The sequence below is a fragment of the Electrophorus electricus genome, chromosome 23 (genome assembly GCF_013358815.1).
Source record: "Electrophorus electricus isolate fEleEle1 chromosome 23, fEleEle1.pri, whole genome shotgun sequence".
In the NCBI taxonomy this organism is placed as follows: Eukaryota; Metazoa; Chordata; class Actinopteri; order Gymnotiformes; family Gymnotidae; genus Electrophorus; species Electrophorus electricus.
The window spans coordinates 4,827,954-4,840,798 of NC_049557.1; the positions used below are offsets into that span (position 1 = coordinate 4,827,954).

The 12,845-nt window shown below is 39.3% G+C and overlaps 2 protein-coding genes across 7 annotated transcripts in view; one reads left to right on the forward strand and one right to left on the reverse strand.

Annotated features, from left to right (window-relative positions):
• Positions 1–806: 806 nt before the first annotated feature.
• Positions 807–6,108, reverse strand: cdkn2c (cyclin-dependent kinase inhibitor 2C (p18, inhibits CDK4)). Of its 5 annotated transcripts, none has more exons than XM_027001390.2 (3): positions 6,058–6,108; positions 4,030–4,811; positions 807–2,174 (listed from the first exon to the last, which is right to left on the reverse strand). In XM_027001390.2, exons 2-3 carry the CDS (start codon positions 4,159–4,161, stop codon positions 1,806–1,808), a joined length of 501 nt encoding a protein of 166 aa, XP_026857191.1. In that variant the 5' UTR covers positions 4,162–4,811; positions 6,058–6,108; the 3' UTR covers positions 807–1,805. The 5 variants fall into 5 exon arrangements, with proteins under 5 accessions (XP_026857191.1, XP_026857189.1, XP_026857192.1 ...); XM_027001388.2 differs by lacking the exon at positions 6,058–6,108 and adding an exon at positions 5,308–5,404; XM_027001391.2 differs by lacking the exon at positions 6,058–6,108 and adding an exon at positions 5,278–5,404 and having other exon boundaries at positions 4,030–4,562.
• A 76-nt stretch (positions 6,109–6,184) lies between these two features.
• The window catches only part of faf1 (Fas (TNFRSF6) associated factor 1), a 56,278-nt gene continuing 49,617 nt past the window's right edge, over positions 6,185–12,845 (forward strand). For both annotated transcript variants that reach the window (XM_035521924.1, XM_035521925.1), the window contains exons 1-3: positions 6,185–6,539; positions 7,826–7,894; positions 10,859–10,905. In XM_035521924.1, coding sequence (XP_035377817.1) covers positions 6,483–6,539; positions 7,826–7,894; positions 10,859–10,905 — 173 coding nt within the window. In that variant the 5' untranslated portion in view covers positions 6,185–6,482. The remainder of the gene's footprint in view (positions 6,540–7,825; positions 7,895–10,858; positions 10,906–12,845) is intronic.

Below are 12,845 nucleotides of genomic sequence, written 5' to 3' on the forward strand. Positions count from 1 at the left end.
AAAAAAAAAAAACGTTGCAAAAAGCATAAAAGTACATTTCGAAAAAATGAATGAATAGAATTCTTTTGCGATATTTTTCCGTGCAGTTCCCAGGATATCGTGAGCGTTTCTCCCAGGCAGCGCCAAAATTCGAAATTCTTGGCATCAGACGAGCCTATGCTAGCCTATTGCCTCAGACCGATCTAACGGATTTCTTATATTTTTCCTTAGCTAAACGTTGTTAGATATTTTTATACTGTTTCTCCTTCTTTTTTTTGCTTTCACTTTCCGGTAACGTGAAAAAGTACCCTAAAAGCTATCCGGACTACTTCACGCGTGTAAAGCAGAAACAGACTACATGCTGCAAAGATAAAATGAGAACGTTACTGCCAGTTAGACTGGCCACCCCTGCACCTATATGCTATACTTCATACTAAAGTAATGAGTACCCCATAACCCGTGATTACGATCAAATCAGCCTGCAGATACGTGAAGAAAATGTGAGGCGCCCGGTGATGTGCACAAAGTAGTCTGGATCTTTTAAAATAAAGATCGATTAGAACTTTCATGTTAATTCTACAGATGATTAGATTTGTTTGCTACCTGCTTATATTGTTTATATATGCAAATCGTTGTAAAGTATTTTAGAAACACAGTGAACATATTTTTAACGATGACAAAGACGCTTATGATTAGGAATTAATTTATGAGCGCCGCCTCATCCTTTTGAGGCTCATGCATGCGCTCGGCTATGCGAGCTTGTCTTCATAGCCCACTAAACTAGAGCTAACTTACATATATGAATAGAAATGACACCAACAATAGTATTTAGTCACAGCGTTTTATTACTTCATATTAAAGTATTTCACCATCACTTATATTGTAATGTTCAGGCTATCCAATTTATTAAATGGTATTTTTCATTTAGGCCTACATTGGAAAAAACACATTAGCCTAACCCCCTTTCAGTGTTATCCGATCAGTTAAATAAAACGATAAACCACTCATAGCCTAGGACACACAACCCAACTCAAATATAGTCATTTTTGGAAACCGTTTAACGGTTGTCTTTGGTTATTTTGTAGATATAATGTCTTGTCGCGACAGAAAGACATTCGTTCACAGTTAAATTTGATAAGTAATGAAATGCATAATTTACAAGCAAAAGTGCAATTTAGTCGACAAACAAACAAAAAAGGACAATATGTCAGAGTTCTTGCGATGGAAAAGTCGGCTCTGGCTTTTAGGCCTAAAGCAATTATTTTAGTAAAATAAAGTTTTTTACAATCAGAACGATTTTCTTTCTTGATTTAAAAATCATGCAACAGAAGAGGCATAAGTCCCTCCAGACCTCATATACACTCACTGGAGACTGATTTTCTGCTGTTTAAAAAATTAAAGTCTGAAGGGACATGAAAATTGCGCAAAATGGCAGCTACATAAAGTGTAGCCTATTGAAATAGTCACCCTTTCAACTAAAACCACGTCAGGGACCAGTTTCACAAAAAGCGTTGTGAAATAAAGACCATACCACGAGTGTCACTGTGAATACTTTCTCAAATAATTAGGAATGTCTCTACATTACGAAGCTATAGGGAAACTAGGTAAAACGGGCCTATAATACGCAACGAAAGGTCATTAAACGCAGAAGGACCCATAAGTTTACAGTGAAACGATAAAGTCGCAGTGATGGAAATTACCTTTCCTTGAGCTCATAACTGTGATTTTCACAATACAAAAGAGGTAGTTAGCTGAATACGTAATACTTCAATACTCCCTTTCAGCATGTTACCTCTGCCATACAACAAAGCTGACGGTCAATAGTTTTAATGTGAATTCGTAGACCTGTACGTCTCTAGCCAACGTGCAGTGTCGTCTCTGTTATTCACGGAGGCCAATTCAAGAGGCGTTAACCCTGCGCCGTTTTTCTGAAAAGGCTGCGTGGTGTGCTGGATGAGAAACTGAACAACATCCAGATGGCCCTCTCTCGCCGCTAGATGCAGGGGCAGGTTGCCGCCGCCGTCCAGGAGATTGACGTTGGCGCCATAGTTCACCAGCACCTGAAGCGTGTCAACGTATCCGTCCCTTGCCGCGTCGTGCGTTATCGTCAGCCCTCCGATGGGGTCGCGCAAGTTCGGGTCCGCCTGCGCTAGGAGCAGCGCCTCCGCTGCACAGGGACAGCCTAGTTTCACCACCTACAAGAGGAGCGCAATATTAGAACACATTTAATACGTTGGTATTGTTATGTAAAATATAATATTAAGACATCATCTAGACACTATTAATGCGTTTAAGAATTTTATTGTTACAAGCAGGTTATAATGGTCTTAGAACTAAATGAGAAATATGTCCAACCTTAATGCTTGGGGGTTGAATTAATTCAATACAAATAAAATATGCAATTATCTGTAGCTTCTCACAAAAGCAAAGCTTTGACTTGATCTAATTTCTGGTATCCATAAATGCACATGTTAATATGGCTACTAGATTAAAGTAACCTACACAGTGGGGATTAAAACCCATTTTCATTGTAGACCAATATCAGTTCCGTTTCCAAAAATTAATTTCTACACTGTTACAATTAAGACAGAACAATTCGAATTATTAGAATAATTAGGCCATATTTTGAAAGTACAATTTCAGAATCAGAAACCTTCAAATTTAACTCCCTTAAATGGTTGTTTGAGACATTTCTAAAGTAAACATGGGAGATGAAACACAACATTACAGAACGCAGCCAAAATGCGTTCATCTTAGCCTACCCTACATCAAGTGTTTATTTGATTTGGGAAGCCCCTAAATGCGTAGCTGCCTACATATCTAGTCATTCTAAAGGTGAAACTTGGGCAGCTTATGCAATACAGTATATAAATATGAGTAATCAACAATTGTATTTGAGATTGACCGGTGTAAAAACGACCTTGGGTTTATAAAAGGCACTATATAAATATACTCATCATCATCGTCGTTTAGGCAACCAGCAGGGCTGCAGTGGAGCCTACTTGATTAAATGAAGGAAGACCCTATTGTCTTTTATAAAAATGTAAATATTTTTTGGAGTAATCCAGGCCATCACTACATCGAGGCCTGTGATATTTGGAGCAATTCTGTTCAAACATTATACCTTCAAAATGTATAACCATTAATTTTAAAACAGAAACAAGACTCTTGTATAAAGTATGAGCATTTTAACTTGACCTGTGTGTTATCACCAGGTTCGAGCTGCAGTTTGTTTTATTTTTCATTGGCTATTTTTTTTTAATTAAATAATTAGAGTATACCCCATTTCATACTACAAAACTTAAAATTATTTTTGTGTGGTCTGACATCACCATATTAAGGCCTATGGTGTTGGTTGCTGTTCTATTCAGAGGTTAGAATTTTCCATTTTAAATGTAGGCCAAGACCAAAAACAAACTAAATACGAAGCTATTAAACAAAAACATGGACAGGTTAACTGACATTAAAATGTTTAAAAATCAATAGCCTACCTTTTAGACGACTGTAAAACGGGAAGTGACACCATTTTTGAAAAAGAATATTTGAAAGACTCTGAAACTTTACTACTACAACATTGCAGCCTACGCCCTATTAGACTAATATGGATTAAACAAATGTAAAATTTAGCAGCTCCCATACAGCAGGCCCAAGTTAACAGCAACATATGTTATTGGTATGAAAAATGTCTTATTTTAAGAGTTAATAAGAAATTACAAGCCCGACAATCCCCAATATGATGTCTATACACTTGCCATCCAAAATGTATAATTGGCATAAAATCTGAGTAGTAGGCAATCTAAATATCCGATCGTAACAAAAGCAATAACGAATAAAAATACACGCTCGCGCGCGCGCGCACACACACACACACACACACACACACACACACACACACACACACACACCGATTAGGCTATTCAGGTTTTGTCTTGACATGACTCATGAAGCTAATCTGACATTGAGATATACCTATTCAATTTAGGCTTATTGTTAAATATTTAAAGCATTACGTTTAAAAGCAAAAAGTATAGGTCGATTGTTGTCTCCAACCTGCAACGGTGTCCTGCCGAAAATGTTCTTTTCATTAACGTCAATGTTGCTCTGCAATATCATTTCAATTTCCCTCAAGTCCCCTCGCGCAGCTGCTGTGCACAACCTATTTGCATCTGGAGCTTCGGCCATGATCTTCACAAAATGGTGAGAGAGTACAATAACGGGTTCAATTAAAATTTTGTGATGTTGCTAAAGATCCCAGTCCGGATTGGGACGCGAAGCACTACGGATTTGTAGTAAATAGTCTCTTCTTCCAGCCCCCAAAAGTTGGTGTTCTGCCAAGATCCGCCTCAAGTTTTAATATCGTCCCACTGTAACAATCGTTCTTAGTACAGAAAACGGGGATATCACGCCATATCCGAGAAGCAGGCTTCAGTCACCACCGGCGAAAACGTGTTGTACAAAAGTACATGATCGGATACTAGCTTGAAAATGTTTTTCTTGCCTTGACTCCAGAAAGACGCCCGTGCAGGTCACATACGCTGCAACTTGGCTCCAGTTATGACGGTTGTACAGATCTTGCATCCAGACTTTTGAGGATGTTTAAAAAAAGAAGTAATCCCGTAAAACGTTTCATATTAAAACCAAATGACATTACGTATCAGCAGATTAGGCATTGGTGCTCCTTAACCGACCACAATATTTGAGGACTCAAAATTTACAAATCCACTCAGAGTCGTATTTCGACACTGATATGCAGGTGCATTGTCTTAAAACTGCCACCCAAAGGTGTGGGTTATCTAAGTTCACCGGACCTATCGATGTCTCCAATCACGCGTCTGAAAACAAATAAAGAGAATGAATGTCACTTCAAGCAACGATTACCCGCAGCCATCCAATGATTATAGAAGGATGTGTTCTCAAAGTTTTATGCAAGCTTCCCGCCCATTTCAAATCGAGACGAAATCGTTTGAATGTAGTTGCGCATTTGAATAAACTCAGATTTGTGTCATTATGACTTTGCACTATTGAATGTTGATGAGGTAGAGCAAATACAAAAGCTAAGCGGTTCCGAGACGAAAAATACAAACGGGTGAGTTTACAGAATGAGAAACCGTTGTTGTGTTTCTCTACCAATTCACGCTACAGCACTACATAAGTTAAAATGCAAATATCTTCTTGATCGCACTCCCGGCGTTACATTGTAGCTAGTTAATTACAGGCTACATTACGCAGCACCAAGATTCACGCAATAGTGTCACATTTCGAGTTAGGTAAAATATGCTATAACATTGTACTAGCTACCTGTGTAAACAGTTGCATCAAATAGCCTACATCGATGTATCGTCGGAACATTTTCTTGCTATAGCTATTCGACAACCAGAATGGCACTAAGCAGTAGACGTTGTAAGAGAAAGAGAGTCCGCTACTGTTTGACATCATTCATTTTTTGAACTAAAGGACTGACTTCCGCCCACTTTTAAAACAGACGGAGGGAGAGGCGGGACTCAACGGTAGGCTAACGGTGAAAAGAGCTTCATCTGTACTTTAGGCTTTCCCTCTTCACACACTGGGGAGATAAAGTGACAGGCATGAATTCGCTTGAAGCTCATTTTGGCCCATGGAGCATCAATCATTAACCCATTAATTAGACTGTTATTTTAGGATATTAATTGAAACAGTTGTACATTTGCCATTGTTAGTACAAACGACAGATCAGTCGTTACTTCACACTGATTTGATAATACAATGTAGGTATCAGTCATATGGGTGATGATTATTGGTGCACGCTTGCAAAGAGCTCGTGCGTCAAATTAGTCAGAAACGGCTTAGTTTACGTGAAGTATACCGCAAACATAAAAATGTATTATTTATTACATATAATTGAAATGTATTTGGTCTGTTTAAGCTGTCAACTGAAATGAAAATATTTCACCAGTCTTTAATATGAGCCTCTTAAATAGGCTAATACTAAAAGATTCTGTTAAGACCATCTTCCCCATAACCACAGGCTCTTAAAAAGAAATAAGATATGCGACGACATAATCTAACAATGGCCATTTTTTTGACCCCAGATAATATTACCTGAAACAACCTGCAGTTGTTTTAAGGTAAACGACGGTGCCCAGTCCTGCGTGATTTCTGCGTTAATAGAACGCATTTTTTGTCTTCAATTTGCGACAGTTCTTCGCGACTGCCGTACAATGTTTCCGTTGCTTTGATAAAAAGTGACGGTAACAGAAAATCTACTAAAACTATTTGAGATTAGGAAGAAGGACCCAAAGTGTGGCATTTGCTCTTGAATTACCGGCTGCACTAGGACAAATCCTGGGGTCAAATAGGCCTTAAGATTCAAAGCGACGTTTTACATGAGTCCCTAGTTACCCTTTTGCGTCTCAGACTGTGTGTGCTAAAGGGACCAAGCAAGTGAGTCAGGGCAGCACATCTAGCAGTACCAGAAGAGCTAGCATTAGCGTTATCAATAGCGTCAGCGTTAGTCAGTCACTGCGATGGCCTCCGATAGTGGCAGCAACATGGACAGAGAAATGATTCTGGCTGACTTTCAGGTAGGTTTTTGTCTAACCGGAGACGTCTATTCATTTTGGTTTTAGGTGAGACGCGTGCATACTTCAAACGCGTAACCTGTTTTTGTTCAGAAGGCCAGTTGGCTGGCAGCTAACATATCAACCCTTGTCTTACAAGAGTATCTAGCGAGCTAACTGGGTATCTAAGCCTGCTAAGTCACTGACAGTTTGTTAGCCGGCAAGTTATCCAATTATCCGAGGTGCTTTTAGTATTTACAGCGATCTTATCCATAAAACAACGGTTGACTGCAACCCTGCTACGAAACAAGCCAACTGTTAGTTGGCTATCTGCCTAACATTACTGAAGTAGGCAGGTACTTGTGAAAGTTAGCCAGCTAGCTAGCTCGGATGCTAGGCAACTGCTTCATTGTTGCACTTTGACAGCAGCCGGCGAACCAGCTAGCTAACTAGCTAAGCTAGGTTGCCAGGGAGCTGTTCTGCTAGCTAGCTGGCTAGTTTCCATGCAGAGTTTTATTTGGCGTTTGGGAACAACTTAAATAAACGATACAAGTACCTAATCTTTCTCTGTTAATAAGTGTAAATGTCAAAATGTCTAGTCGGGTATCTATCGGGACAGAACAAAATTTGCTAGCTAGCATAGCTAGCCTAGCTGAGTATATAGGAATATGGCTATGACTGGACATTTTAGTTAACCTAGCTAGTAAGGCTATTAAATGAGGCAGGTTTTGCTTGTTTGTTTACTAATTTAGAACATATGTCCGGTTTGTGAAAATTAAAATATTAGCTAGCTAGCTACGTTCTTTAAATGGATTTTGTTTTTGTAATGGGCACATTAGCACAGTAATGTGTTTATTACTGACTCTACAGACGAATTAAATACATGCTATTTGTTATTTGTTGTTGAACAGTCTCTAATGAAAGAGCACAATTTAGCCACCTGTCTAAATAAAAGCATTAAAAACAGCAGGTTGATCGTTTGATATCTGACCTTCGTTTAACACAGTCTAATGCATAACTTTGCTGGTAATCACTCTCATTCTAGAGAATGTTTATTTTTTTCCGCACGCTATTACTTTGTTGCTAATAAGCCTTTAAAACAAATATTGGAGATTGTTTTGGCCACTTTTCTACCACTTACAATGATGTGTATAAATATGTAAACTATGTTTTGTAATTCGCCAATACGACAAACCTTTAACAGACAATACAGATTCTTTCCCTAAGATTAATTTCAGAAATGCATTGTGATTAGCGTTGCTAGAGAGAGTTCTGAAAGTGATACTTTCCTTACACCTCTTTCGTTTTAGGCATGTACTGGGATTGACAACATTGCGGAAGCCATCACTCTCCTAGAACTGAACAACTGGGATTTGGTGGTAAGTACCAGTGCTTTTATGTGCTTGCAGACATTATAGCAAATTGTGTAAGTCTGGTTAATTACAAATTGTTTATCAAGGGATGGTTAGTCTGCTTTCTGTTTGTGACCATTCATGTAAATCATACATTGGCCTATTGTCCTATGTGGGTGTTAGAACACAAGCTTGCTTTTGCACAGTTCTTCTGATCCAGTGTTGACATTTGCACCAGCAAAAGCACAGCCCCATGTACTGTGCTAGATATCAACAGATTAGTTCTTTCGTGGCCATCTACACCCTCCCCCTGCAACTCATTAACCCAAAGAATTGCTTTGGTAACTTCGCCGTTGTCCTTCTAATCTGGTTTGCTGAAGTTAGTCAAAAGAAGTAAGCAGTTTTTCCTAGTTTGCCTACACTAAATTGACATCAGATGCACCAGAATACTGCAGTGATTTTAGTGTTGGAAAATTGTGCTTAGAAATGTCACCTTAATGTAATTTTAAAAAGGGGGTTTACACAGATTGTTTCCAGGGGTGTATAGACAAGGAACAAATCTGTATTTTTGTGTGGTGACTCAAAAACATGTATGTTTGCACCAGCACAGGAAGCTATGGATGATCTATATAGACTGTATAACAAAACTGTCAAATCCATACATTGCTTCTAAAAAGGTGAATAATTAGAAAGCTTTATTTTTTTCAACCCTTATAACATTTTAGCGGGTGGGTATTAGCAGATACTATAAACATTTTTATGGAACACTGTAGATCGATACCTGTACTGTTATTTTCAATTTCTAATCAAGCACACAATCTTATTTTTAGCAGGCCATTTGTGATGCACATTTGTTATATTGCTATACACTCTTCCTTTTCCCAGATTTCATATTTCATGTTGCTTTGAATGTAGTTGACTGATGTGAGGAAAACGTACCAAAATAACGAACAGCATCTTTTCCAGTACAGGCTGTCTCCTCCAAACCCTCTGCTCTGGTAGTATTTATCAACACAAGTGGCTCAGTAGCCACTACACAACCTGAAAGGCTGCTTCTGCAGGGTGTCCCACTCCATATATATTTATAGACTGTAAAGAATGTGCAGTGTCAGTGTAAGTGACGGTTTCAGAGAGACTCAAAGTAATGCCCCCCCAGGGGCATTATGCAGGGGCATTTTTCTCTATTCTGCGTTCTGTGTTTTCTGCAAACTTTGAGCATGTTGGAAGCTGTTCAAAATAAGCAGGTCCATTCCCCTGCAGTAGCTAGATGCACCTGTAAATTTGATGAATTGCTCTTCCTGTTTGCAAAACTGTGGGCAGGAACAAGGTGTGCACTGAAGTACTGAGCAGTGCGCTGTTGGTCAGGATCATGTACACACACACACTCGCATGGCAAATCCTTTCATTAGCATTGGGTTGTTTATAATACCTAAAGGTGTTTTTCAGCATTGTGTACATCTGCGTTTGTCTGTGATTCTTCAGATAAACGTAGTGGATGTGTGCTCTGCTGGCTCCACAGTGTGGGAATAAATCTGTAAATATGCATAAAACTTTGCTCAAAAAACTTTGCCAAATAGATAAAAATCTGAGGAGGACATTGTCTACATGTCAGTAAATCTAATTTATTAAGTTTTGCTTACTATTCTCCAGTTCATGTATTATACTTGTAAAAAAAGGGGGTTATTGAAATGGTAATTGTTCAGAAAAAAGTAAGTAATGGCAGAAAAGTTTGTAACCATGCGCATCCAGAAAGTCTGGACTTGGGCTGCTTAGATCTCAGGCTTTGGTGATGGGTTGAAAGTTGTCAGGTGACTGCAAATCAATTATTATAAAACATTTCACTGTTAATATGAACAATGTTGTTTTGTTCCCATTTAGCTCAACTTATTAAGTTATGATACTTTACCTGTGTCTTGAGATGTTGTAATTTTCCTTGAGACCTGTTGGCCCTGGCTGCATTTGGATGCTCTCTGAGCACACTGCTTTATGCTAAACTCATAGTCTTTCACACATACTCTCTCTCTCTCTCTCTCTCTCTCGCTCTCTCTCTCTCTCTCTCTCTCGCTCTCTCTCTCTCTCTCTCTCTCGCTCTCTCTCTCTCTCGCTCTCTCGCTCTCTCTCTCTCTCGCTCTCTCTCTATCTCTCTCTCTCTCTCTCTCTCTCGCACGTGTTCAAGGCCATCACGGGGCATTCCAAGCCAGAAAGGGAAGGAAATGTGCAACACTCGTTACTGCATTCCGCTCATGTGTAAATGTGTGTTCCTGAATGGATGTTTGACAGACTTCTTGTTGTTGTTCTTTATTTATATAGCGCTTCTTTTGTTTGTTGTCACTCTGTAATACTCATCGCTCTTGGAAATGGGTGCTATTCGTCTTTTCATTGTTTTCAGTTCGATGGGGTATAGTAAATTCAACTGTAAATTTGCACCTTTTTCCTTCAGTTTTCTGTTTCTAGTTGTTCCATGGTCTGGGCATTATGTTTACTCTGCATAGTGATGCTGTGTGGTCATTTTGAAAAAGAAACTGGGGATTAATGACCACATTGTGAGAGTTGATTTAACTGATATTGGTGCTTTTCCTTCTTGACGAGTCATTCCTAAGTTGAACAGCTTCTTTGGGATGCAGGGACTTGGCAAGGCAGGGAAGTAGTGAGCTGGTTATGTGTAACTGTGTGGCATGACTCTCTGGTGGAGGTAATTTACATTTATGAAAAAGCTTGACCTATCAGCAGACTCTACCTCTGTCAGTATTTACTTTTTACTTTGAATCCATTTAAATAAATCAACTTGCTTCTTATAGAAATGGAGTGGGTTTATGAGATCTATGGCTACTATTTCATAAAAGACTAGTAGTAAGGAACAACTTGATTTATGCCATTTGTGATGGTATTATTTATTTGGAAGCCCACATGTGCATGTGATTTATATATGTCCTTTTTGCAAATAATGTGGCAGTGGTTGTTAAACACACATTTTTTTGTTCATTTTTACAGGCAGCCATCAACGGCGTGATACCACAAGAAAATGGCATCTTGCAAAGGTACGCTCGACAGATGTGACTTTTCCTGCACCCAGAGTTCAGTGCTGCAGGGTTGGACTGGTAGGGGCTTCTCCTGACCTCTGTGTCCATTCTGCTGGTTGGCGTGATGGACGCTCTAGCATATAGCGCTGGAGAGTAAATGCTATGGTCTTGTACAGAGACGGTGTACAGACTGCTGCGGCGGTCCAAGAGTGACACACCATTTGATTTAAGATTTGACCAAATGGGGATGCTCACTACCAAGAGTTGGTTGGTGTGTCCATGCCACTGTGAAGTAAAACCGGACTCCAAAAAGCACTTTTGTCGTGGCAGTAAATTTCTGTGCCTCCCCCCCCCCCTTTACCTTAATGAAGTCCATCTGTAGTCATTGGGCTTTCACTGTATGTTGCGGAGACCTCTTCAGCTCCTTTACTGAAATGGTTTTCTCACAGAAGCACACATGCTGGCTGGAGAAGACATGGAGCTCATGGCTTCTGAATCATTCTCAGCGATGATTCTTATGCCCATGGCTGAGGTGGAGGTGGCTATGGTCTGGGTGTGGTGTGAACAGTTAGCACCCAGATTAACTTCTTTGAGTCAACGAAAAGTTGTCAGGTGTAATAGCGCAAGATCATGGTAGATGGTTAAAATAAATGGGTGCAGTTCTAGACAGTGGTAGACGGAGGAGAATTTCATTGCTGGAAAGGAACTGGAAAGGAAATGAGTGTGAAGTATAAGGCAGTGAACTTGTCACCCCGCTTTCCTTCCAAAGCCTGGTGTTGATTAATTGCTTTAAAAAAAAAAGAAAGAAATTAAAAAATTGGAATGTAACAGCCAGATTTGCTGTGAACAATTTTTTTTTTCCAGTGTGGTGGTTAGTTGGTAACCTTTGTAATGCAGGGAAACGACCAACAAAGCGACAAGATTTTTATAGGACTTTGAACAGATGTAGACAGCCAAGGGTTTAACGGCACACACTATACTGTTACAGACTGGTTTTCCTCCACTGTGCTGTATATCCAGTTCTGAGGAAGAAGTTGTGAACCCTTTGGGATTGTCTGGACTTTTGCATGGCTCTAAAAATGTGATCTGATCTTCATCTAATCCTGATTATAAATAAAAGCCATTTTTTAACAAGTGAGGCATAACATTTTACAGGCTCTTAACTTGACTAAACCAATGTTTTAAAATCGGCAAGTTTATTCATGGTAAAAGTATGTAAACCCCTTATATATGGTAACTTGTGGAACCGCCTCTTTTGGCACTAACAATTAAACAAATGTTTTCTGTATCGGCTGATAAATCCTAGTTAGACAGTATTTTGGTCCAGTCCTGTAAATAAATTGGTTTTAGTTTGTTTCCTTTGGCCATTCTACAATATGGATTTTTTTTCCTTGTCTGCTACTTTGTTGCTGATTTTACGTTTGTGTTTTTGATCGTTACTGTATTACAAGACACCCCCCCCCCCACACATGCATATATTTAAATACATAGACAACCCTGACACACACTTGTTACATTTTCTGATGCCGCTTGAATGGCATTTAGTGATTGCAAGCATCCAGGCCTGGAGACAGCAATGCTGTCGCACATACTTCATAGTGCGAATAAGGTTTTGTTTTATTGTAATTGTTTTAAACAAACATTGTACATGTTAACCCTGTACACATCTATCAGAGTGTCGAACTTTAGTAGTATTTGTTCATAGACCAGTTAGTCGTAGACCAAATCTTCATGAATGCTTTTGTAGCTTTTTCCAGTGTGTGAACTCCCCCCCCCCCCCCCCCCCCAGAGTGTTCTCTGATCATTTTCATTGGCAGTGTTGCACTTGAGTAGATTTTTATAGAGAGAAAGTCCCCCAAAATGTGTGCATTTTTATACTGGCAGGGGCTGGTCAAACTTGAACCTGGGTTAACCTCATTATTGGATGGTAATAATTCCTATAAGAGATGTGCATATTT

Coding starts and splice junctions, on each gene's coding strand:
- cdkn2c (XM_027001390.2), bottom strand. CDS start 4,161: ATGGCCGAAGCTCCAGATGCAAATAGGTTGTGCACAGCAGCTGCGCGA. Junction 2,175..4,029: donor TCGGCAGGACACCGTTGCAG/GTTGGAGACAAC, acceptor CTCCTCTTGTAG/GTGGTGAAACTAGGCTGTCC.